Source organism: Nakaseomyces bracarensis (assembly GCF_045282275.1).
Source record: "Nakaseomyces bracarensis strain CBM3 chromosome Unknown Scaff12_0, whole genome shotgun sequence".
NCBI classification, from domain to species: Eukaryota; Fungi; Ascomycota; class Saccharomycetes; order Saccharomycetales; family Saccharomycetaceae; genus Nakaseomyces; species Nakaseomyces bracarensis.
The window spans coordinates 944,259-968,627 of record NW_027263958.1 but is presented as its reverse complement, the minus strand read 5'-3'; the positions used below and the strand labels follow the sequence as shown (position 1 = coordinate 968,627).

Here is a 24,369-nt window from a genome sequence, read left to right as displayed (position 1 = left end):
ATAGAAAGAACATCTATATGCTAACAAAAATAAGCTCATCGATAATTTTTGTCAACTTATTTTTTTCCCAAAATTTGCGATGAGCCGTCACAAATGATACAATATCAACATCGAATCTTTGAACTTTCCTCTATGAAAAATTACTTATTCTTGGATACCGCATCAACTACATTTTTACTCATATTACTACTAGGTGTTTTATTACAATACATACAAAAAGAACTACAGTAATTTCAAGAAGCTAAGCTAAATCAGACTGACATGCAAATCGAATATTTATTTTGAGTCTCAATCTTCAAAGGACTTGTCCTCAGTAAAGAATAGCTCAAGTGTCATCATTTTTAGACTTCGTAACTGTTAAAAGTCGTCTACGTGACTGAAAAAAAATAAAAAAATTAAATGCTTGTCCTCAAACATACAATTGATGATATAATACATCTCTCCTGAGATTCCGTATTGAATTGTTGAGAAACAATAGAATTAATTCAATCCAATAAGTTATTCACGGCAAATCGCATTCTTCTCATTTTTTTAACCATAAAAAAATGTTAAAGAGAATATATTTTTTTAAAATCAAAGTTTGAAATCAGATACAATGCCCTGTCACAGGCAGTTATCATCAAAGTTTCTCAATAAACGATTGAGAAACGCAGTTGACCGTCGTGATAAAATATTAATCATCATAAACAAATTTGATCTTTATTCAAAAAAAAAACACTCTTTAAACTCGAATGGTAAAAACCTAGAATACAAGGATGAATAGACTCTATCAGTCTCCACAATCTTAGTACTAATATTATTTCATCTGGTTGGGAAAAGAAAAAATTCTTTACTTACATCAGACACATATTTCTCGTTTCAATCACAAAGTAATCAGACATATGCTTGTCTATTTTGAGTAAATGGTTTCATCTTCTGTAAGTAAAGAAATTTTGTAAAAATGAAAAAAAAAATACAATCATAGCACCCTTCAAATTAATCCATTACATACAATTCACTGAGTATGGAACAGACTCATCTGCTGATAAGACTCTGAAGGTTTCAACCAGAACATTTTAAAATTCAGCTTACTGTCAACACTAAAAGTACTATTAGGAGTTTACTAATTTCATAATGAGAGGAAATTAGTACAAAAAAAAAAATTTTTTTTGCTATTCTCAGAAATGCATGAATGGTTAATTAATAGATGTGTCTTCATAATAAAAAACTATTCAGACTCGTCATCTAATAGGATATCATCATAAAAATTTAATTCGTGTCAACACCAGAAGATTATGAAACGAATTCCTTTCAACTGAAAGAAGTAGCTCCAAGAGACTTTTTAATACTTGATCAGTAAACAATTTAAAATGTTTTGTGAAGAAACTCATGTTTCCAAAAGAAATGTATTGTGAAATGAAAAATGAAGAAATACATAAGTGTACATTAATCTCATTTTCATATCGGTTAGTTTCCCTTTCTCATAACAAAATTAAAAGAAAAAGATATTTTAGAGCGAAAAAAATATTCTTAATGGTTATGGATCAGTTGCGTAGGTTTTCTAGGCCTACTAAAAGCGTTGTCACTCATAAGCAAAAATTCTAATTTATTAGATTTTATCAGTGCCCAGTGCTGTGAATCGTCATATCCATAAAACAATTAATTTTTCATTCCAATAAACTTTTTCTTTTCACTGTGTCATTTTTGATCAAGAGGAATAGTGTTAAACAGCCCCAATTGCTGTTTTATAATTATACTGACTTCCTAGTAAGAATAAAATAAAACAACATTGTGCTGAAAAAAATATCATGAAGTATTCTTTTCATCCAAAAATATAATTTTATTTATTTTTTTTCTATTTCAATTAAATTTTGTGAAGATATAATCAGGATTAGTTGCAAAAACTTATCAACATATATTCGTTCAGCCAGTAATTCCAGCTTTTGTTTTTGTTTAGAATCATCATTTAAATAATAAATTCACAAAAATAAAATTGATTGTAAGAATCTTCATGATGTGTTCATCTTTAAAAAAGATAACTTCAAAAAGGTTTGGATTTTAAAAAAAGCACATAAAAAACAAGCCTTGTGTAGTACTCCTGTACTATATTATTTTCTTTCTAACAAAAAAAAACAAATTAATTAGGAATTTAGGAAAAAAATCTTAATAAGGGTATATCATGTGTTTCTCAGTAAGATATTCTCTAATCATTAAATAAAATATATTTTTGATTCAGAAACTCTAGTTTGTATAATTTTTATCAGAGTCATCAGCGAAACACCCTTCAAAAAATAAATTTAAAAAGAACCTTTTTTCTTTAATATCCCAAAAATTAATTCATTTTTTATTCCTTTTATTTTCGGTTTTTTATTTTTTTTAATTAATAAAGATAAATGAAAACATTAGTACACAAACTTGTTCCAATATCTGCTTTTCTTTTTTTATTGATTTCCATCCCCATTATTAGTTATGCTTTCAATAAAGATAAATGAAGACAATTACTTGCCTTACTGATATGCTCAAAGATAACACTCTTCAAGATCAATATTAATGTTAGCAGAAAAGAATGAAAAAATGTAGAGAAAGATACTACAATAGTACTGCTTTATATATCATTGAAAAAATTTTCAGTAATAAAAAAAAATACAAAAATTTTTTTTTTTATTCTCGTGCTCATTACAAGCTGTACATTACCATTGACCTTGAAATCGGTCTACGCAATTTCTTAGGGGATTTTGATGAGCAAAATCGAAAAAAAGAAAAAAAAAAAAGGAAAAATAGCGAAGAATAGCAAAGTTCGTGCTTCATGACCGTTACCCTTATTTAGGTCATTCCACCAAATTTAAGATCATATGATCGACGTACAAAAGGACATATATGTATACATTGGTCATGTGATAAACCGTTTAAGATAATATCAAGCTGGCATTGAATTAAAACCGAAAAAGCAATTTTTAATGGATAACAATAATGAGATATTCTAGATCACATATATTTATTTTATATTTGAGTTTGGCAGATCGAAATAATAGAAATTTTTATTTATTACTATGCTTTTCTTTTTGTTATTGACATAACTTCTTATTTTCTGTTAAAATAAAAAAAGGACAACCTATTATTGGATTTGCTTAAATATTGATTTTGCATTCTGATTAACAAATCCACTCACAAAACAGTAAAAAGGAAAACCTGGGGGGATAGAAGCAAAAACTTTCTAACAAATATATTTGTTCATAGTACTTATTGATAATTATAAAAAAAACAATATTATTAATATAGCCAAGCTTAAAAGTTTTGGTTATATTCAGACTCTTTCTCTTTAAAATTTTGTTTTATTTATGTTTCTTTGGTGTACGGTATATCATTAACTGATAGCTATAACAGCATAAATTATTATGACAGCAAGGATGACCAAATCGGTAACTACAAAATCGGTAACGAGGGTTGATAATCGTTTTGTTATCGCACCTCAAATATGGCAGATTTTGATGATGTTAGGGCCACTATTATGGAGTAAGGACAGTCTTATGAGTATCTTAGCAACTAATACGTTATTGCAAGTGGTAGTTGGCCTGCATGTATCACATGCTATATGGAAGGGTAGACGATTCGAAGAAATATACAGAATTTACCTACCCTTTTTAGTTTCGTATGCATTTTGTGATGAGAAAATGATGCAGGTGAATATAGTGATGTCATTAAATGGCCTTTTCACTACCCTAGATGCAACCATTAATTCACAACTCTTTAATTTGGCAGGGCAGATCGTTGTATTACAAGTATTCTTTCCATACGAACAAATATCTGCAATAAAAGGTTTGATTATCAATCATTTAGTAGATCAATGGTTAGAAGATATTGGAGAACTTAAATCCCTCGACCAGATTGATTGCAATCTATTTAGTATTCTAATTACAAATTGTTTTATGATGAATGGCAAAAATATCCCGAATTATTTTTTGGTGCTAAAGGGGACATTGCTCAGTTTAATTATGGTCATTACTATAAATCACATTCTAGTGAAGTTCAATAAATCACTTACACACTCACTAATACTATTGACAAATATTGGCACCCTCTTTCCTATATTTGTTAATCTAATGATTGACTTCTCGCGTGAAACAATAAAATCACCAATAATGTGGTTAATCCATTTCATCCAGGAATCACAAATTCGACAGTTCATAATATGTGGTTGGGCTTCTATACTAATTACCTTTATACCACTGGTACTGCTTTTTAAATCGAAAATTTCACTGAATACATCCAGAAAGATATGGCATTTTATGATATTTCTACTGATCGTCAAACCATTCAAACTTGATCCTGAATTTGTGAAGATTGCCTTATGTGGTACTATACCTTGTTTTTTGACTGTCGAATATATCAGATATCTAAAGATAGAACCTTATGGAACACAGTTAGACACATTTTTAAGATCATTCGCCGATCACAGAGACCAAAAAGGTCCTCTGATAGTTTCTTATATTTATTTGATCACTGGGATATCGATTCCATTACTACTATTTGATTCTCCTGTCGGACTTATCAGTTTAGGAGTTGGTGACTCACTCGCCTCAATTGTGGGTAAAAAAATTGGTAGGGTGAAGTGGCTCGGTACTGCAAAGACAGTTGAAGGTACTATAGCTTTTATTGCTGGAACAACTATAATCAGTCTCATACTAAAGTATTATCTTAACTATTTCAGTACTGTTTCTGTTTTCGATATATTACTTCTATGTTCAGCAGGGGGAATATTAGAAGGTAACAGCGAACTTAATGATAATATATTGATACCAATTTTCATGGTTTCTATGGAGAAAATATTGACGCATTAATGATGATAAAGCCACTAAGATACATGTTATTTATTCTTTTAATTATGACTTTGTAACAAAAATATGACTAGATAGACACATTTTATGATTAATTTCAATTTAATTAAAAACTTTATTTTAATGATACTCCACACCTTTTATATTTTTTACTTTTCTGTAGATAAATAAAAAATTTATTTTATACATCACGTCTTGATCTTCAAAAATGCATCATCATTATATTAAACAAAACAAAACAGATAATTCATTTATACAGGATTTAATAAATACATACGATCAAACAGACAATAAAATGAAAGCCATCATTTCTTGCTCTTCCCTTTACCCTTCTTTGAGGTCTTAGAGTCGGAACCTTCAATGAATGTCAAAAGTTCATCAACAGACTTGTCAGCAAGCTCAGGATTTTGAGCGCTCTTCTTCTTATGAGATGTTTTAGATTTTGTACTTGAAGGCTTAATACTAGAGGCGGCGTTTTGGTCATCTTGAAGTTGTTTCTTCTGGCTAACGTCTCTAATTACGTTACTCAAACCATCAACCCATTGTCTGGCTTGAGCAGTGCTACCATGGTTTGTACCTAACTCCCTGTTGAAAATACGCTCAGTATTTCTAATATGATTCAACGCGTCGACGTATCTTTTTTCAGAAGCATATAAGTTACCTAAACGAGACTCAATATAACCAAAAGCTAGTGATTCCGGACCGTCAAGGCTAACCAAGAATTCAGCCAAAGTTTTTAGAGTCTCAATAGCAAGTTTAGTGTCATGAATTCCAAGGGCCAACTGTTCCAAATAGTTGAAAATGTTGGTAAAAATTGGATGATGGATAACTTCTAAGTTGTAGCCAGAAACAGTTTGTAGAATCCTAGTATAAATTATGGCAACATTGTATGGACTTTCATTGGCAAATTCTAGTGTTGCCAAGTTTGTTAGAGCTCTTAATAATTCAAATGAATCAATACCACATACCCTCTCATAAATTGCACACGATTTTCTACAGAATGCAATTGCTTCGGCGGTTAGACCCAACTTATTATAGATAGTAGAGAGAGTCAGATACTTTTCTGCAACTGAAGGATGCAAAATACTATTGACTTCTTCTTTGATACCAATAGATTGAGCCAACAATGTCAAACCATCATTCTGTGACTCATTCAAGATTGTAGCTCCTTGGTTCCATAGAGATTCACTCATTGGAGAGGAGTAATCAAGAGATTTGACCTTTGGAATGATAGTCAGATCATTTACTGAGAATGTCATCTTAGGTGGTTCGAACTTACTTCTAATTTTTTTATCCAGTTTTTCTTTATATTGTTCAACAGATTCTTTAGTGAAGAAATAGTTCTTATTCAACAATTGAATACCGTATCTATAATTGATAGCCCTGATTAGAACATATGGATAATTTTTATATTCATCTAACCAGTTAGTAGACAATTCATAGCGGAAACGGGTAAATGCTTCGGCTCTAACTTCTTCAACCAAGGAATCTTGGGTGAGATCCTTGAAATCGTAATCCTCAATAGAATATAACGAGTCAATCGATTCCGGAGTAGGTGTGGGGTTATATTCTATACCAAATAGGAGATTGAATACATAAGCAACCAATGATGTCACCATTACTGCTGGAATTGGTCTGCTATGTTTTCTAAGAACATGCTTTAAAGAACGAGCAATAATTTCCAGTTCCGCTGTTTTGATTAGAGGAATTAACTCATCATATGAAACAACAACTGGTTTTTCGTTGGTAGGCTTTTTAATCTCAGAGTCATTTAATTTCAAATCCTCAGTTAATTCCTTTGGAACATCTTTGCCTTCTTGTACTAGTTGGTTGATCTTAGCCTGTCTTTCTTTAATCATATTTTCAATCTTTAGCAGATAGGATTTTTCCCAGTCCTCGTACTCTTTGTTTTCAACAACTACTTGTTTTAGCTTTTCATCATGCACTTGTTCTTGTTTAGCAAGTTCAGTTTTAACTAATTCAATAAATTTACCTAAATAACGTAAATTAACACCATTTTGGTGAAAAGTGTCGACTAAATGCTCACCATTATATGGAGAAATTATATTTCCATTCATATAATCTTGAACAATGTTTGGTAATATTTTTTCATTGAGATACTTTGAGATTTCCAAAACCGTTGGGTCTTCAACGCCTTTGACATGGTAAGCGTCAGGATTATAACTAAACTTATTTTCCTCAAAAGCTTTCTCTACATCAATTTTCTCTTCTTCAAGCTTAGACGACCACCAGCTTTCGACTAATTCCGGACGCAATAGAGTTTGACGGTGGGGATAACGCTTTGTTTCATCTTTGACGCCATCGAAATGTTCCTTGGCAAACATGACATCCAAAGGATAAGTGTTCGCCAAATCTAAAATATAATGTCTCTTGTCCGAACCTAAAATACCTTTGGATTGAGAGGAAAAGGCAAGTTGGGTATCTTGAACATTATGCTTCTTTAAGTGGAAAGACTTAGTAAATTGGTCTTCCAGCAATTTTTCAAAGTCCTCATTAGAAACAATTTTACGCTCGTTTTCGTCCAATCCATAATTAACACAAACATCACTACTCAATTCCACAACAGTTTGTTCTTTGGAAGAGTCATCTGATGAAACCTCAACTCCCATAGGGGATAATAGTCCAGGAACTGGTGTCTGTGCCAATATTCTCTTACCTCCAAAATCTACAATCGTTGTTAACAAATGGTGGATGTTAGGTAAGTTTAATCTACTCAGAATGTTTAAAGTATTCAAATCCTGATTTGCAGCAACCATAGCAGCATCATCCCCACCAGTCTCGCCATAATTGTTGTTTAGATCACTAACGAAGGAGTAAAAAATGTTATTCTTTAGGAATATCTGCTCTTCAAGTGGTAATTCTGGGTTCATTGCAACGCCGTTCCCATAGAAAATGTCCATTGCACCTTTAGTGGCAGCAATTGTGAACTCATGGGAGAGTTTTGCAAATATTCTCTCCGTTTCAATTTTTGATTGAGGAGTTGGAGTTGGAATATCTTTAACAGATTGAAATTCATCATTATAATTACGCTCTGGATCCAAGTTGAAAGAATCGACTTGAAGACGTAGATAATCGGGATGGTTTATAGGAATAGAAGGAACCATCCATGGCTTATGCAAAGTCGTGCAGCCTGGTCTCACATATGTAACGGATTCCAATTCTTCAAACTTCTTTTCGAGAGAGGCAATATGGGAACCAAAATTCTTGGATTGAGAACACAACAAATCATACAATGTATAGTAAATTTGGTGGCCATTATCTGATTCCTTTGGAGATGGATCAAATTTAGTAGCACTACACTTATTAATGAAGTAACCAGAAGGTACAGCAGTAATATGTAATGTTTCACCTTCTAAAGTTACTATTTGCAAATAGATTAAATGTCCCTTAGTTTTGTAAAAAGCAGGAACTGGATTATAAGGTGATAAGTTGATAGATCTGAGACAAGGAGTAATGACATTTGTATCAGTGGTCAATAAATTGTGGAGTAACTGATTTTTTTCCAGCTTAAATGTCTTAAACAATTCGTGGACAACATTACCAAATTCTTTCTTTTCTTCCTCAGATACATCCATAGCGGTTGGTTTCTTTGTCTCTTTGTCTTCAGCATCCTTCTTGTCGACCCTTTCTTTGATTTCCTTCAAAGGCAATTTAGAGAATTTAGAACCTGTTGAAATAGCAAATTCCGATAAACCATCTTGGGTTTCATACGCAAAACCAAAAAAGTCTCTAGAAGTTAATACATGTCTTAATGATTGGTACTGGGTATAAGGCTTCAAAACAATGGATAACTTAAATTCATCAGCATCATTACATAGCTCTCTAACAACAGAATCTTCGACGTTTGACAAAAGTTCTCCAGAACTGGTTTTTAGGTCATAGTTGGTGTAAAACTTCGTAGTTGGAGCAATGGAGAGAAAATCTATTATGTTTTGTAGCTTTGAATCCTTACGGAATTGGAAAGCTATTTCGTCAGTATCTTTATCCGCCTTCTTGTTCTTGCCGCTAGGCTTTTTTGAACGACTAGGTAATGATACAACCACTTTAACGATATCACTAGAAGATGACATCGTATTTTTTAATTTGGTTTCTCTAGTACTGAATTAGATTTCTAGAAGTCAAGGTAGAACTTAAAAAAAAAAAAATAATATGAAATATAGTTTATAAATTGTCTTTTAGTAACAGCTTTTTTTTTTCCAGTTTTTTTTTTTACAATGCTTTTTCATTTTTTTTTTTTTTTTTTTTGGTCACATATTCACACATAGTTTTTCTTCATTCGCTCTCAGTCCCTACCATTACCATCCGTTCTTAACTAGAGCTGCATCTCCCTGTAGGTTATCCTGACCAAAGAAAATAAAGGCCATTAATTTTTTTTAAAAAAAAAATAAAATATTCGACTGTCCAAAATCCGCGAAACCGGGCCCTCGAACCAAAGAATAAAAAACGTCATCAAATAAAAAGAAAAAAGACCGATAAATAAGAATAAAACAAATTTATCCGCTATTATTAAAATCAGCAATTAAATAAATTTAGGAGTTGTGTTCATAAGATATCTTTCGTTACAATTTCAAATTCATCGAGAAATTTGCTAGATTTTAACTAAACCGAGTAAATGAAAATCTAAAGTAAAGAAATAAAAAAAAAAAAAATAAACAAGTACAGTAAATTAGTTTCGTAAACATTGAATATACTTTAGTTTAAAGTAAAATATAAAAGAAGATATCATATAAGAAATCTGTAAAGTAGGATTAATAAAATAAACATGAAAGGAAAGAAATTTTTTTTTTTGAAATAGTCCTAGGGATTTGATCTTCCTATTTATACTTTTTTTTCCCCAGTTGTTCGGTTGAATCATCTCTAAAAAAGAATATTTACCGCCATCTCTAAATACCCCAATTTTTCATAAATACACTAAATATATAATTAAAGTTCTTTCTACGAGATCTCTAAGTACTAGTAGAAAATATCACAGTGATATCCGTAGAGAAAAAAACAACAACAACAACCCGTAACACCATTTTAACCTCGGCGGCTAAAAAAACCCACAAATACAAAAATGCGCTATCCTACTTCTATAAATAGAAGTTCTTTAATGCTTATATACATCGATCTAGCAACAAGTACAATATATCTTATTGAATTTAAGGTTTTTTTGCAGAAAATTTTTTGAAAAATTAAGACCTTTATTATATTTAGAGTATATATAGATAAACATACTACACAAAAAACTGAAAAAAAAAAGACTATTAACTCCCAGCTATATATTATGATACATTTAAATGTTAACCTGTTGCAACTTGAAGTTCAATAAAACTTCAAAAATATTTAAAAAAAAAAGTTAATTGAATTACTCCGATACGGGGAGTCGAACCCCGGTCTCCACGGTGAAAGCGTGATGTGATAGCCGTTACACTATATCGGAATAGAAACTTGATGGAAAGGAAGAAAGGTAATAGCTATACGTATCGAAGAAAAACTCAAAGAAAAAAAAATAAATTATAAATTATAACCCGGATATCACCTTATACGCTATTGATTTGATTCGTCAGAAATGTTTTTTTATTTCGTTTATGCTTTATTACACTGAATGGCTCGTAGTAGGCTAATATGAAATAAAAAAAAAAATGATACAGATTTAAATAGCTCTTCTAATCACAGAAATAGCTGTACAGAGTTCTACATTTTTGTGTTTCCATAAAAAACAAAAAAAAAAAGAAATTTAAAAATTTTAATTCTGTTCACATAAATAATTTTTTTTTGTTTTGAATGGAAAACAAAATAAAAGGATACGAAATATAATTTTTTTGTTTTAGAAGAAAGTGATAAACAAAGGTTTTTTTTTTCCCTTGTTGTTGAAAGGGATAAACAAATAACGAAAGTTAGGCCTAGCGGAGACCACAATATTTACTTTTAAGATAAAGTGATATAGTGACAAAGTGACAAAACTTCATTTAATAACTTTGGTGTTTCCAATAAATAAATCATTTATTTGAGCACTATTAATTCAAAGAAACTACGAAAGAACAAATTTGACACCAGTCTTTTGGAGAAAATTAATTAAAGATACCAAAATAAATAAAGGAATACACATCCCTTATTTATTTCAGTATTTAATTAATAATAATAATAATAAAAATAAAATAAACAACCTCTTTAAACAATGAATATTGGAGAAGAGGCGCTGCTAAGTGAGGGTGTTAAGGATGTTTATGAGTACTCCCACCCTATTATCAATAATGCACTAGCTGTCAGTGTTAGTGAACAACAAGGTAAGGAAGTTCGTAGATTTCCTACCTTGGCGGATTGGTACGACGTGATTAACGACTATGAGTTTCAGTCGCGTTGCCCTATCATTCTAAAAAACTCCCACCGTAATAAGCATTTCACATTTGCTTGTCACTTGAAAAATTGTCCATTCAAAATTTTGTTAAGCTATTCGAATCCTGGGAGTCAAGGATACATTCATGGTGATCATGAACGTTCAGTCCAACACATGTATGGTAGACCTAAAACTGATGATGAAGATCATGAGTTAGGCGAAAACCATAATGAACATCAACACGGTATTGATGATGCTGATTTAAAGTACCATGATGTTGATGATCCACAGGTGACCGCTGCTATTGCTGCTGCTGTTGCAGCCGTAGGTAAGGATCCCAACGAGGAGGGTGTTGAGCATGGTAACGATGAAGAGAGAAAGGAAGAAATGGATGATGATGAATCATCTCAATCCAGATCTATTGCTAGACCCAACTCTAACGCTCCAGAAACTATCAAAGGTCCATTTGTAGTCACGAAAATCATCCCATATCACGATCATCCTGTACAAAGTAACTTGAGTCTTGACAAGTTTGTGCTAACGAAGATTCCAAGAATCTTGCAAAATGAATTGAATTTTGACGACGTTTTGGAAACATTGGTTGCTGAAGGGGGTGATGGCGATGTTGCCAAGTTCAGAGTTTCAGAATATGTCGAACACAGTGGTCTGCTAGATATAATAAAAGCTAGATATGACTTACTGGATTCTGATATAACAAAGAAATTTCTATCGCAAATTGCCAGACGTGTTACAACCTATAAGGCAAGATTTGTCTTGAGGAAAAAGAAGTACGGTTTAATCAAGAGCGATAGACATCCGGTCAAGGCCGAAAGCACGCCATCTGTTGAAGTTAGAACCACTAGAGTAAGCAGGACTAGAAGAAAACGTAGCATTGATGAAGACGAATCTGAAATTGCTCAAGAAGCATTGAAGAGAACATTACCAGAAATGCTTGAACAAGGCGAAGAGCACAGAGAAATGACTGAAGAAGAAGAAGAAGAACAAGCCAGGAAATTAGCTAGACTTGGCGAGGATTCTGAATTGCACAGTCATAACCAAGAAACAGAAAACTCATCTAACCAAAATGCTGGTCTTCACGATGTTAATCCTCTAGTATCTATCGATGAAGTTCCTGATGACAAGCTACCTCGTGAGGTTGCTGAACAGTTAAGATTACTGTCTTCTCATTTTAAGGATGTTGAAAATCAAAATCTTCAAGATGAGGAAGGTAAGAAGAATAGTGCAGAGATATCAGATGAAAATATTCAACCTGAGCTAAGAGGAGAATAAGTTTCTTCCCTACCATAGTTCTATCTTTGTTTAATTTTTACTTTTGTTGGCAAAGCAGTTACACCAACAACCTTTTATTTCTTTGCGTTGCTAAGGGTCCGCAATAAGGACGAGAGTGGCACAACCCCACTTCTATTTTATTATAGAAAAAAAATAGTCAACTTTTAATGATCTGACTTTTTTATTTCTGTATTTTAATTTTCTTTTTACCCAAATTTCTGTTAAACATCAACAAGTTTCTGACAGTGAGAAGAATTATTTCATTTGTATCTCATAATCATTTTTTTTAATCCCAAAACTTTTTCTTATTTTTATTCAGTATTACTTTCAATTAATAAGGACTAATAACATAAGAGACTTTTATTTTGTGCCAGAGGGTACTTAACAACTGAAATTGTTACACTTAATGTTTCACTTTTAATTGGCTTAGCAAGAATTCTATTCTTTTTACCCGAGGTTACTAATCTTCTTATTATATCTAATTAGGCTTCTATATACATTTCAAGGGTATTTATATAGCTATACTATATTTTGTAACTATAAAACAATAAATTTTGAAAATCCTCGAAAAACTATTTCTGCTTCGGTAAGTGCTAGATGACCAAAATATAGAAACATCAGAGAAACCCGAAACCGAACAATTTTAAAATCAAATATATTTAATATTTCAATGGGCAAGAAATTCATATAATGAGTAGTAATTTTTTATAGTTAAACAAACTTATTATCAAAAACAAGCTATAGCAATTTTATTCAGCACTAATATACTTGCTGCTTAATGTTTCGACAACGAATTAAGACTAATTTGCGACTGGCACGATTTTTATTGAGGGATGCTAGGCCATTAAGACAAAATCCAGCTTATTTAACTCGACAGTCTCTAAGATATCTCAATAGCTATTCCATATGTTATAATCAAAGTAACGGCTCTGATGAAAAAGATGGAAAAGATCATATACCATGGTATTTACGAATCGAAGACGACTCTCTAAAAATTTTAAATGAAGAACCAAATTCAAAAAATAAAGTTGTTGTAATTCCTCAGGGTGCCCCAGATTCTTTATCACAGATAATTGATAACCTAAAGAGAAAATTGGCCTTGAGAGATATTGTGGTGTTTGATTTAAAAAAGCAAAGAGAATCTGAGGTAAACAATCATAGACTTAAGAGCTGCGACTATGTTATCATATGCACAGCGCTTTCACCAAAGCATTGTGAGAAGTCATTTACTGAAATAAATAAACTTTTAAAGAATAAATACAAGGTCAATGGCTATGTTGAAGGAAATTTAAATCCTAATGATGAGAAAAAGAGACTGAAGAGACTAGCTAGAAAGACAAATCTTGGCAAAACAAGTGTTAAAAACTCTAAATCTAATTTAGATACAGATTCCAGTTGGTACATGATAGATTGTAAAGTTGATAGGATATTTTTAAACGTCCTGACCAAATCCAGACGTGATGAGTTAAACTTAGAAGAACTGTATGCTCCCTCTGATGAAAAACACCTCTATGACAAACAAACTTCAAGCAGTTCTAATGAACCCGCATTTGAACCGGATATTAATAACATTGGGGAAGATGACAATATACTATCTGCTCTAAGAACTCTAGCACAGCAAAGGAGACATTATTCCACCAAACGGGAAACATCTCCTTTACATGCAGCTTTGTTAGTACAGAATTTTGATAAAGTTAACGAATATTTAATTAAAGATCCCTTTCTGAGAAAGACTCTGTTGAATATATCTCTAATTGCTATAAATGAATTAAAGAACAGTAAAAAAGACAATGCTGATATTGACGTCTTTGGTTATTCAAACTTGGTGAAAAGAAATATACCGTTACATATCCATGAAATTCCAGAATTTTGGGACATTTACAAAGAATTCTTGTCTATTTTGTTAGAATTAGATTACGAAAAATACAGCTTTAAAGCATTCATACAAGATTACTTCCAAACAAAAAAAGCACTAGGTGAAGACCTCACTGCCAAAGATCTGAATACCTTTCTGGATTTGTTACGTTCCAAAAATAAGAAACATGATGACTACTGGGGTCTAGTAAAAGAAAACCTTGAACTCGTTCGGGTACTTAGATTATTCGACGAAGATGTTATATTTTCTGAGGAGACCTTACCCAATATTCTAAGAAGTCTTGCATCTTCTGAAAATAAAGTTCTATTACATTCATTTTATGAAGTGGTAAATTATTTGGTGGACAAATATAATTCAAATATTCCCTATAATTCATTATGTGAAATAATGAAAATTTTAATTGATAAAGGAGACTTTCAATATCTTATAAAGCTCTGGCAAGTAAAAATTGGTTATAGAACAGGTGAAGCAGATACAAGGCCATGGAAAGAGCTTATTAATCTTGTCATTGAGTCAAATGAAATCGGCTACATGAAAGCGCTACTTGAAAATGGTATTTTATTAGACATCAGAAGAGCAAATGTCCCAATATCACAAGAATTACGTGAATCATTAACTGAGCTTTTTCATAAGGCTGATCCTGATCAAATGAAATATAACGAATTGAGACATTTTTTTCTTGATTAAATTAATTTAATATGCTACCAACTTAAATGGAAAGCAGTAAAATATGGGTTTTAGAAGAATTTTCTGTATATATGCATTTCTAGTTTTAATTCTCAATTCCCATATTTCAGCTTATGGATACATATCAAATAGCATATAATATTATATATATTCAAAATCATGTGATATTTCAATTACTTGACATTTTCATCACATATAACTAACATTCAACATTGCCGAATCTTATTCAAAGAAATAATCATCTATTATTAATAAGATTAATATTTATCTACCCAAGAGAGCCGCAGATCTATGATAGTTACAAGTAACATTATAGAAGTGACACAACTATTAACTAAAATGCAGCGAAGGTTTTATTCAGAAACTCCTCGCTTTATTCCCCGTCATGCACTCCCGAGTTTTAATATACCGAAATCTGACTTTAAAGGTCATCAAATGAAGGCTTTAAGAAAATTCAGGAAACTAGCACCAGAACTGAATCTTTTAATAGAGTTACGAGATATAAGAGCACCATTATCAACTAGAAATGTTGTTTTTGATAGTGTATTGAAGGAAAACAAGTTTTTAAAGAAGTTGGTGATTTACACTAAGAAGGATTTAACCACCGGATCCAGTGGAAAAGATTATTTCAGTAAACTGTCTCAATGGCATGCAGAGCTTAATGAGAAATTTATAATTGTAGATGGGCGTTCCAAAACTGATGCAATGACACTTCTCAAGATATTACAATGGGAAAGCTTCAAAAATGCAGAAAATGGAATGAGACAGCCTATGGGATATAGAGCATTTATTGCAGGTATGCCTAATGTCGGTAAATCAACATTAGTTAACACTCTAAGGATGGTGAGCCATCCAAATAAAGAAGGAACGAAGTTTAAAAAGGTTGCGAAAACTGGATCAGAAGCTGGGGTCACCAGAAGTACCAGCGAAATAATCAAATTAACTCAACAAACAGAAAGAATTGACAGTATTTATTTGATTGATTCTCCAGGAATTGGTGTACCTGGTCGTTTAAGCAGTCAAAATAGGATGCTTAGCCTTGCTCTAACTGGTTCTGTTAAAATTAGCCTCATAAATCCTGTAATTCAAGCTGACTATTTGTTGTATTTAATGAATCTTCAAATACCCAAAAAAAATTTAGAATGGTACCCAGGATTTTCCACAAATCCTACAAATGACATCTATGAGGTATTAAATAGGCTCACAAAAAATTCTAGTGATTATAACGAAGATGCAGTAGCCTTAAATTGGGTTAATAAATGGAGGGAGAACTCGCATAACCTTTTATTTGACGTTGAAGTGTTGTTGAATCCTGAAGATTTTTCATACATGAAATTTGTATCAGATCAATTGGAAGATCTAGGTGACTTGATGTCTTAACTATAGTACTTAGAAATATTCTATGGTCTATGCATTTGTCTTGTATATAAAATAATTAGAATAATATCAAGTTACTACTGTTACAATCAGATAAAATTAAAAACCTCTTCTCGTCAAATAAGGATTTGGGTATTATTATGGCATGGTTTTCGATGTGAAGAATATCACTTAAACAAATGGAGTTTATGGATCCCAATTTGCTCCAAATACTAATTCGCATAATCTTCTGAGCACTCAACGAAATATGATCTCTCTTTATAATATTGGTTCTACTTATAGTTCGATTAATGGATTTATATTTCATCATATTTTCCGCTGTTATATACTTCGAGAATTCATTCAATAATTCGAAATTCCACCATCTTAAATTTCTTACATGCTTGACTATTAAGCTAACAACTCTCGGAGGTACCACAAAAGAGTTTAAATCAACCTTTCCACAATTTTCTATAATTATTTCTCGCAGGTTTACCCATTTACTAAAATCGGCTAAACCAGTTGTTGAAGGGTTTTCTATTTGTGATATCAATATGGAAAGGATTTGCCGCCTAGTAATGTAAGAAATTGTTTGTCCTGGATTATCTCTGACTCCATGTGTGTTAACCAGAGACTCAAAAAGAGAGGCTCCCCTTACTCCTAATTTCACTAATGACTTCATGTAATCAAAATTTTCGATAAGTAACAAAACAGAAGTATTATTAGGAATGTGATATCTTTCTTTCTTTGCAGTCAAAGGCTGCTCAATGTCAATATCTGGAGTTCTTGATCTCTTTTTAGTTATTATCGGCATTTGGTCAACAATACAGCTATGTACAGTATCCTTATCAATTTTATTATCACCAATGAAAACTTCAGAAATCAATTTCAATCGGTTAGTTTCCTTAAGCATGTTTATTAATAATCGAACGCTATCAAAATCTTGATTTTCAAGATTAATTCTACTGTATTCAATCCTTTCAGTCAGGATATCTTCTTTATCCACCTGTAATACAAGATTTCTATACTCATGAAAAGAATACCAAACCTGAAGCATATAGAGATTATTTATGTATGCCAATTTCGGCTTAGAATCCAATATCACCCAGTCCATTGGGCCAATTAATGTTCCATCATATAAGTGATTTAATCTTAAGCAATCCAAAACTATTGCATCATATCGTAACCATTGGCTGTAGTCAAGCCATGTTTCAATTAGAAGAGGTGAGTATTGGAAAATGCTCAAATAAGGTTTAAAAATAGGATAAAACCTCTTAATCAATGTTTTGAAATACTGTTTCCGTCTTTTGGAACCGTAGCCTTTTCTAACCTCAGGAAGTTCTATTAAATTTGATCTATACAAATCCTCAACCTTTGGTGGATTAGCATTTGTAAATATGCCATCTAAATGATAGTAAACATGCTTTCTAATCTCATATGGCAAATCTAGGAATTTAAGGGTATTGAAGACCTGCTCACCCATTAGTATAGACAAATTTAGCTAATAAAAGCAGAATTCACCTGACCTAATCAAAGAAGGTACAGTATATTTCATTAAAAAATATTATAGATTTTGAACAAACGTGTTTTAATAACTTAGTGAACTAAGTATGTGTGGGCTTACTGATTGTATCTTCGCTTATATTGTTATCTATTGTTATATGTCCATTTCAGTAAAAAGTAACGAACAGTTTGTTAACCGTTAAAAGTTACATATCTTACTTATAAAATAGGTCATAAGAATAATCTATCAAAATAATGCATATTAAATGATACATAAATTGGCGTCTATAGAGAACATTACTTATATATAAACATAATTATTTTAGTATCAAAATTACGGTTTTTAATCATCCACGATAAATCAAAAACCAATTGATTGAAAATGTTTTAAGAGATGAGAAATTGAAAGATAAATGACAATGATTTAATGCTAAAAATTTCGGGGCTTAACTAGTCAATAATTGCAGCATACCTTCAATCTTTTGAGCTTCCTTTGCTTTATTTACCTCGCCTCTAATCTTGTCTCTCAGTGTGACAATCATTTCATTTAGTACGGGGGATTCTTGAGCTGCCTGACCATAAAGTTCTAATACTACTGCAATCCAATCAATCACTACATTAACTGATCTGACATCCTCGATACCCTTCAGACACCAATTTAGAAGTGGCTCCAAGGAGGCTTCATCCCTGTTATAAAGAGCAACACGTATTTTACCACGTTTACGTAGTTCTTGTAGAATTGTCAAGGTCAATTCTTTGGCCATGCCTTGTACAAAAGCACAATCCAAAGCTTCTGCCCATTTAAATTGATTAATGTTCCTTTCAAATGCACGTAGACGACGTTGTTGTTTTATCTTGTCATCATGGATTATATGTTCTTGGTCACCTTTATATTCAGAACCACGCATCATTCTCTGGAAGTTGTTACTTTTCTTAGATACAATTTCAGGCGTAGCAAAATCATTAATATCCAAAGCACTCTTTCTTTTTTCCTTCTTTTTAGTTCTGATCACGAACAGACCTGAAGTCAGACCAGCTACCAGGTGTCTGTTACCTTGTGCATCTCCTGGTGAAACAGCACAACTTAGTACTGCACTTGAGAATTTCCAACCAAATTTCACTTGGAAGTTATCTAGTGGATCAAACACTTTTACATGTCCGTCCAGCGAAGAGGCTAGCAATGCTGAATTCGAGGACAACCCTGTGTCAGATGGTAAGTTCACATAATCCAGACAAGTAACGGTTTTATTGAAGTTACCACGTTCGCATATTTTCTTATTTCCTGTTAAATCCCAGACTTTGAAATTTGGACCACCACAAGAAACTAGCTGAGTTGGTGAAATGGCGACAACATCCTCTACAGGTTGATCGTGCTGTAGCGTATATTGAGGTGTGGCACCGTTGATTCTGGTGTCATATAACCTAACCATACCGTCGTAAGAACCAGTGACAACTAAATGTGGAGCTGCTGGGACGAAACAGAGAGACCTGACATAATCCGATGCACCAGTTAGTTCCAATTGAGGTTGGTATGCATGAGATATATCCCAGACTCTAGTAATACGATCATCACTGGCGGAGACCAATGTCTTCATCTCATGATCGTGGAACTTCGTCACATGTGTTGGGTGGTTAGATGCAGCCACTGATACTAGCAAGGTCTTTGGATTATAAGAATCATAAACAGATATCAGACCACTAGCATCACCAGCACAGAGCAGTTTACCATCTTTTCTATAAGAAGCAGAATATACGACATCTTTAAATCTAGAAAATGTCTTGATTGCTTGTCTGGTTCTAGATGAAAAGACTTGGATTCTAGTAGAAGATGTAATTGCGAAATCATGGGGTTTTACAGGATTGAAAGCAACATGGGTGACACTGTTATGTTCCTTAACTAACTGTGTGGATGAATACTGCCTCCAATACCTTTGCTCAGGAGTAGTCTGTTGTGGAAGCACTGGTGCCTTAGATACAACAATTTTAGGTTGTGCTGAAGACATTTTCTTGATGCTTAGATTACTACTTCTATTGGTTTTTTATTTTTTATTTTTCTTTGGTTATTCAAATTAAACAATCAAACGAATATATCAGTACAGTGTTACTTTCTTTATGTAAAAAAACAACAAAAACTATATACTAATTCAAATCAAACTCTTCTACATTACTCTTAAGTATTGCAAGCTCATCGCAAAAATTTTTAATTAATATTTTTTTTTTCAAGCTTCGAAAATAATTTTTCACTTTTTACTAAATAACCGATATTTGTACGCTCAAAATAGTGGGTATAATGACATGCTACTGCATTATCTAAGGACTACAATAACTGAATTCATTAAAAAAATATATAAGGTAGTAGGAAGCTGCAGTCCGTCGAACATGATAATATATCAGTCTGTTATAAGTAAACATATAAAAATATTATACATAACAATTAGTTCTTATTAAGATAAGTATTAAATTTTGAATAGTAGTTTGTGAGCTAAAAAGGAAAAGTTTATATAACTGTTTAAGAATTTAATTGAATTGTGAATATAATTCATAAAATTAAATAGTCAATTTTTTTTATAGGTTTGTTCAATTATATTAAACACATCTAGTGAAATAATAAGGAGGATTCAACTCAGGAACATCAATAGTAAAAGAGGTGGGGAGAATATGGTTTCTGACCTAAGCATTCTAATAGACAAGGAGCTTGCAAGACCCAAAGTATATCAATTGTCATTAAAAACGTAAATCAACGTGTTAATCAATACTATATGGTTAAGATTACTCGAAAGGTAAAAAGTACAAGAATAGTTAGGCCGTAACTGCAAAGGAAAATAAAGAGAAAAAAAGGGATCACTATACTAAAACAAGAATTCAAAGCTTACCATTTACTGGGATAATATCGTTCATTTTTTATAATAAATAAACCAAACAAAATAAAAGAAAAAGATGTCATTAATATTTGAAGGATCAATTCCACCTCAACCCAATGGTAAACGTAACTTTACTACCCATCTTTCATATGACGAACATACAAATAGTATTGCATATGCTAATGGAAAATCTGCAATTATTCGCTTCCTGGACAATATAGATGTAGCAGACTCACAAGTGGTTCAATTCACAGGGCATGCTGGTTCGAATGTTACTGTGGTAAGATTCTCACCAATAAAGGGATCACAATACCTATGTTCTGGTGATGAATCTGGTAAAGTAATTGTATGGGGTTGGAACAAGAATAATGATTCTGGTTCGCCAGTAATAGAAACTACAGTGAAGGCTGAATTCCATGTCCTTGCTGGCCCTATCACAGACATCTCTTGGGACTTTGAAGGTAAGAGATTATGTGTAGTGGGTGAGGGCCGTGATAAATTTGGGGCTTTTATATCTTGGGATACAGGTAATTCACTTGGTGAAGTTTCTGCTCATTCGCAGCGTATCAATGCAGTTCATTTGAAACAGTCCAGACCAATGAGAGCGATGACAGTGGGCGATGATGGTGCTGTAGTTTTTTACCAAGGACCACCTTTCAAATTTACATCCTCAGATAGAACTCATCATGATAAAGGTAAGTTTGTCAGGGACGTTGAATTTTCGAAAGGAAGTGGTGAATACGCCGTTACTGTAGGCTCTGATAGAAAAATTGCCTGTTTTGATGGGAAAACAGGAGAATTTGTAAAGTATATTGAGGATGATAATGAGAAAGTTACCGGTGGTATTTTTGCTGTGTCTTGGATTGATGAAACTAGATTTGTTACCTCAAGTGCAGACCAAGTTGTTAGGCTTTGGGATGTGAAGGAATCAAAATGTTTGCAAAAATGGACAGTTGGTGCTGAGAATACCTTGAATTTCCAACAGGTAGGTGTAGTAGCACTGAAGGACGAACAAATCGTAAGTTTGTCACTTGATGGGACTTTAAATTTCTTTAAAATTGGTGAAGCAAATGTAACGATGATTCTAGAAGGCCACAACAAAAGTATTACCGCACTAGCTTTAAACCCATTAGTAACCGGTTCTTATGACGGAAGAATTATGGAATGGTCTAATAAAAAATTAATTGAATCGAAAAAGAATGATATTCATGATAATTTGATTATCTCCATACAATCAAATACTAATGAATACTCATCACTAGCTTGGGACCATCAACTAAAAGTAAGCGGAGAACTCAAATACAAGTTTGAAAGCCAACCAAAGGTCGCTGCCCCTGGACCTGATAATAAATTAGCAGTTATTACTTCTGCAGATGAGCTTTTCATTTTGAACTCCCTGACAGGTGACAAGGTAGCTGAATTAAAACTCTCTGAGGCTGCATCCGCCGTAGATTTTGTAGGTAAGCTAGTCGCCGTTGGATATGAGCAATCAAAGAAGATATCTGTATTCAATGCTGCCGACCTTTCCTTGGCTTATGATCTTCCTGATCCATTACGTGCAACCCCTTCCTTAATCTCGATTTCACCAAAAGAAAAATACCTCGCAGTTGGTGATGTTATGGGTAAAATTATTCTCTATGAATTGGAAGGCAAAACTGTCAAAACATCCAGATGGGCTTTCCATACAAGTAGAATTAATGCTATTTCTTGGAGGCCAGACGAAGACGAAGATTTAGTTGCCACTGGTTCGCTAGATACAAATATTTTCATCTATTCCGTAAAGAGACCTATGAAGAATATCAAGGTCCTAAACGCACATAAGGATGGTGTTAACAACGTGAAATGGGAAGACTCAAAGTACTTAGTTTCTACTGGTGCAGATGCCTTCATTAAGAGATGGGAACTAAAACTAGAATAATCGCAGCACGCTTTATTCCAGTGATAGTTATGCGATGTTCTTCTTGTTCTGCAAGACCTAATAGAAACTCTTTGTACAATATTACATAACCATAATTATAAAAACTGAAATGCTAAAATTTTATACATCATCTGTAGCTATGGAAACTAAATAAATTGTTTTTTAAATATATTATTTAACAACTATATCGCTCTGTACGTTTTTAAAAGCGACGAACTCTCCATTTGAAAGCAGAAAAACGTTCTGTACTTAAATATTATATCAAAAAATGTAATTGAAGAATATAGAATATTAGCGTAACACATTTCGAACCAGTCTACAAGTACTATACCAACGAGATTTTAGTATTAGTACTAAGAGTACCATGAGTGATTCAGATAATAATGAAGAAATAAAGCTTCGTTCTAGAACTAGCAGTGAAAAACCAGATTATAAAATTGATACAGAGGGTTTAGAAATTAAGGAAGATGATGATGATATAGATTACGAGGAAACAGAAGAAATTCGTGGTAAGAAGAGACCTCGTGAGGATGAAGATATGTCAGAAGAGGAAGAGGAAGAGGATGATGACGAAGATCACATTGAAAGTGAAATAGCCAGCAAACCTCGAACAGAACATAAAAGAGCAAAAGCCAAACAATCGGCTTTTGGTAAATCATTTTCTGTTGGGCCAACATCTAAAAAAAGTGATATAAGATACCCAATTGATGAAGAAGGGTATTTGTTGCCTGTATACGAATATGAATACGAAACCTTGGAAGACCCTGAGGGTGATAAGAAGATAACCAAGGATGGGGATCTGTTAGATGGGAGAGAGTTTACCATTAGAACATTTACTATTTCTGAAGAATCAACACAAAAATTCATGTTATCGACAGAGGTGGCCAGAACGCTAGGATATAGAGATTCATATATGTTTTTCCAATACCATCCCAGCGTTTACAAGTTTGTTCTTTCACAGCAATACAAAAACTATTTGATAACAAACAATATTATACCTTACTCTTATAGAAGCAGAAAGATTGGTTTAGTTGCAGCAAGGAGCATATTTAAAGACCTTGGTGCTAAAGTTGTTAAGAATGGTAAAAGCCCAGATGATGACTATTATGTTTCTGTTTTTCCTTCTAGGGGACAGAAACCAAAGCCTAGCCCTGGCGAGATAAAACAGCAGAAAGAAGAGAAACAGAAAATTGCTACCGCTAGCGCTGATAGTAGCAAGAATCAGAGCCCGTTAGTTAGTAATCCAGTATTCATAGAACAGAGGGCTGCAACTGCAATGGGAAATGCATTTACAGGTAATACTAAGCTTAACTCAACTAATTGGTTATATCAACATGCGGCTGCATGTAGTCGATTCAATAGTGATTTATACTATGACAGAGTCCGTGTACTACTGATAGAGCAACAAGGTTTGAGGGATCCATACACTAACACCTTACATATACCACAAAATGTTCAGTCTACTCGAATAGTGGACTGGTATAAGGAAGAAGATGAAAGTGGTGAAGCAAAACCTGAGAAGATATCATGTGAGACCATATTACAAAGTCAAAATATTACTCTTCCTAAGACAGGTCTCAACTGCGTTACTAGCGAAATTTTTGAAGATGTTGTAGATGAAGATACTCTAAAGGCTATTAGAAAGCAACAAGAGTTCGAAAGTAATACGATGACATTTGAAGAGGTATAAATGCTGATAAATTAGATTTTTACCCCAAATAACC

At 32.8% G+C, this 24,369-nt stretch overlaps 10 protein-coding genes across 10 annotated transcripts; 7 read left to right on the top strand and 3 right to left on the bottom strand.

Annotated features, from left to right (window-relative positions):
- Positions 1 to 2,545: 2,545 nt before the first annotated feature.
- RNJ42_03826 (uncharacterized protein) lies at positions 2,546 to 2,770 on the top strand (the record flags this gene model as incomplete). The annotated part of the gene is made up of 1 exon (XM_071053990.1): positions 2,546 to 2,770. The coding sequence occupies one exon, from the start codon at positions 2,546 to 2,548 to the stop codon at positions 2,768 to 2,770; it is 225 nt and encodes a 74-aa protein (XP_070910402.1).
- A 604-nt stretch (positions 2,771 to 3,374) lies between these two features.
- Positions 3,375 to 4,817, top strand: SEC59 (dolichol kinase; the record flags this gene model as incomplete). Its single annotated transcript, XM_071053989.1, has 1 exon — positions 3,375 to 4,817. One exon carries the CDS (start codon positions 3,375 to 3,377, stop codon positions 4,815 to 4,817), a length of 1,443 nt encoding a protein of 480 aa, XP_070910401.1.
- A 302-nt stretch (positions 4,818 to 5,119) lies between these two features.
- Positions 5,120 to 8,905, bottom strand: CLU1 (translation initiation factor 3 subunit CLU1; the record flags this gene model as incomplete). Its single annotated transcript, XM_071053988.1, has 1 exon — positions 5,120 to 8,905. One exon carries the CDS (start codon positions 8,903 to 8,905, stop codon positions 5,120 to 5,122), a length of 3,786 nt encoding a protein of 1,261 aa, XP_070910400.1.
- Positions 8,906 to 10,995: 2,090 nt separating this feature from the next.
- ABF1 (DNA-binding protein ABF1) lies at positions 10,996 to 12,444 on the top strand (the record flags this gene model as incomplete). The annotated part of the gene is made up of 1 exon (XM_071053987.1): positions 10,996 to 12,444. The coding sequence occupies one exon, from the start codon at positions 10,996 to 10,998 to the stop codon at positions 12,442 to 12,444; it is 1,449 nt and encodes a 482-aa protein (XP_070910399.1).
- A 778-nt stretch (positions 12,445 to 13,222) lies between these two features.
- On the top strand, positions 13,223 to 15,007 carry ATP25 (Atp25p; the record flags this gene model as incomplete). The annotated part of the gene is made up of 1 exon (XM_071053986.1): positions 13,223 to 15,007. The coding sequence occupies one exon, from the start codon at positions 13,223 to 13,225 to the stop codon at positions 15,005 to 15,007; it is 1,785 nt and encodes a 594-aa protein (XP_070910398.1).
- Positions 15,008 to 15,298: 291 nt separating this feature from the next.
- Positions 15,299 to 16,387, top strand: MTG1 (putative GTPase MTG1; the record flags this gene model as incomplete). The annotated part of the gene is made up of 1 exon (XM_071053985.1): positions 15,299 to 16,387. The coding sequence occupies one exon, from the start codon at positions 15,299 to 15,301 to the stop codon at positions 16,385 to 16,387; it is 1,089 nt and encodes a 362-aa protein (XP_070910397.1).
- Positions 16,388 to 16,442: 55 nt separating this feature from the next.
- Positions 16,443 to 17,846, bottom strand: CTF13 (Ctf13p; the record flags this gene model as incomplete). The annotated part of the gene is made up of 1 exon (XM_071053984.1): positions 16,443 to 17,846. The coding sequence occupies one exon, from the start codon at positions 17,844 to 17,846 to the stop codon at positions 16,443 to 16,445; it is 1,404 nt and encodes a 467-aa protein (XP_070910396.1).
- Positions 17,847 to 18,312: 466 nt separating this feature from the next.
- UTP15 (snoRNA-binding rRNA-processing protein UTP15) lies at positions 18,313 to 19,869 on the bottom strand (the record flags this gene model as incomplete). The annotated part of the gene is made up of 1 exon (XM_071053983.1): positions 18,313 to 19,869. One exon carries the CDS (start codon positions 19,867 to 19,869, stop codon positions 18,313 to 18,315), a length of 1,557 nt encoding a protein of 518 aa, XP_070910395.1.
- Positions 19,870 to 20,803: 934 nt separating this feature from the next.
- AIP1 (Aip1p) lies at positions 20,804 to 22,645 on the top strand (the record flags this gene model as incomplete). The annotated part of the gene is made up of 1 exon (XM_071053982.1): positions 20,804 to 22,645. The coding sequence occupies one exon, from the start codon at positions 20,804 to 20,806 to the stop codon at positions 22,643 to 22,645; it is 1,842 nt and encodes a 613-aa protein (XP_070910394.1).
- A 364-nt stretch (positions 22,646 to 23,009) lies between these two features.
- Positions 23,010 to 24,335, top strand: NPL6 (Npl6p; the record flags this gene model as incomplete). The annotated part of the gene is made up of 1 exon (XM_071053981.1): positions 23,010 to 24,335. One exon carries the CDS (start codon positions 23,010 to 23,012, stop codon positions 24,333 to 24,335), a length of 1,326 nt encoding a protein of 441 aa, XP_070910393.1.
- Positions 24,336 to 24,369: the final 34 nt, after the last annotated feature.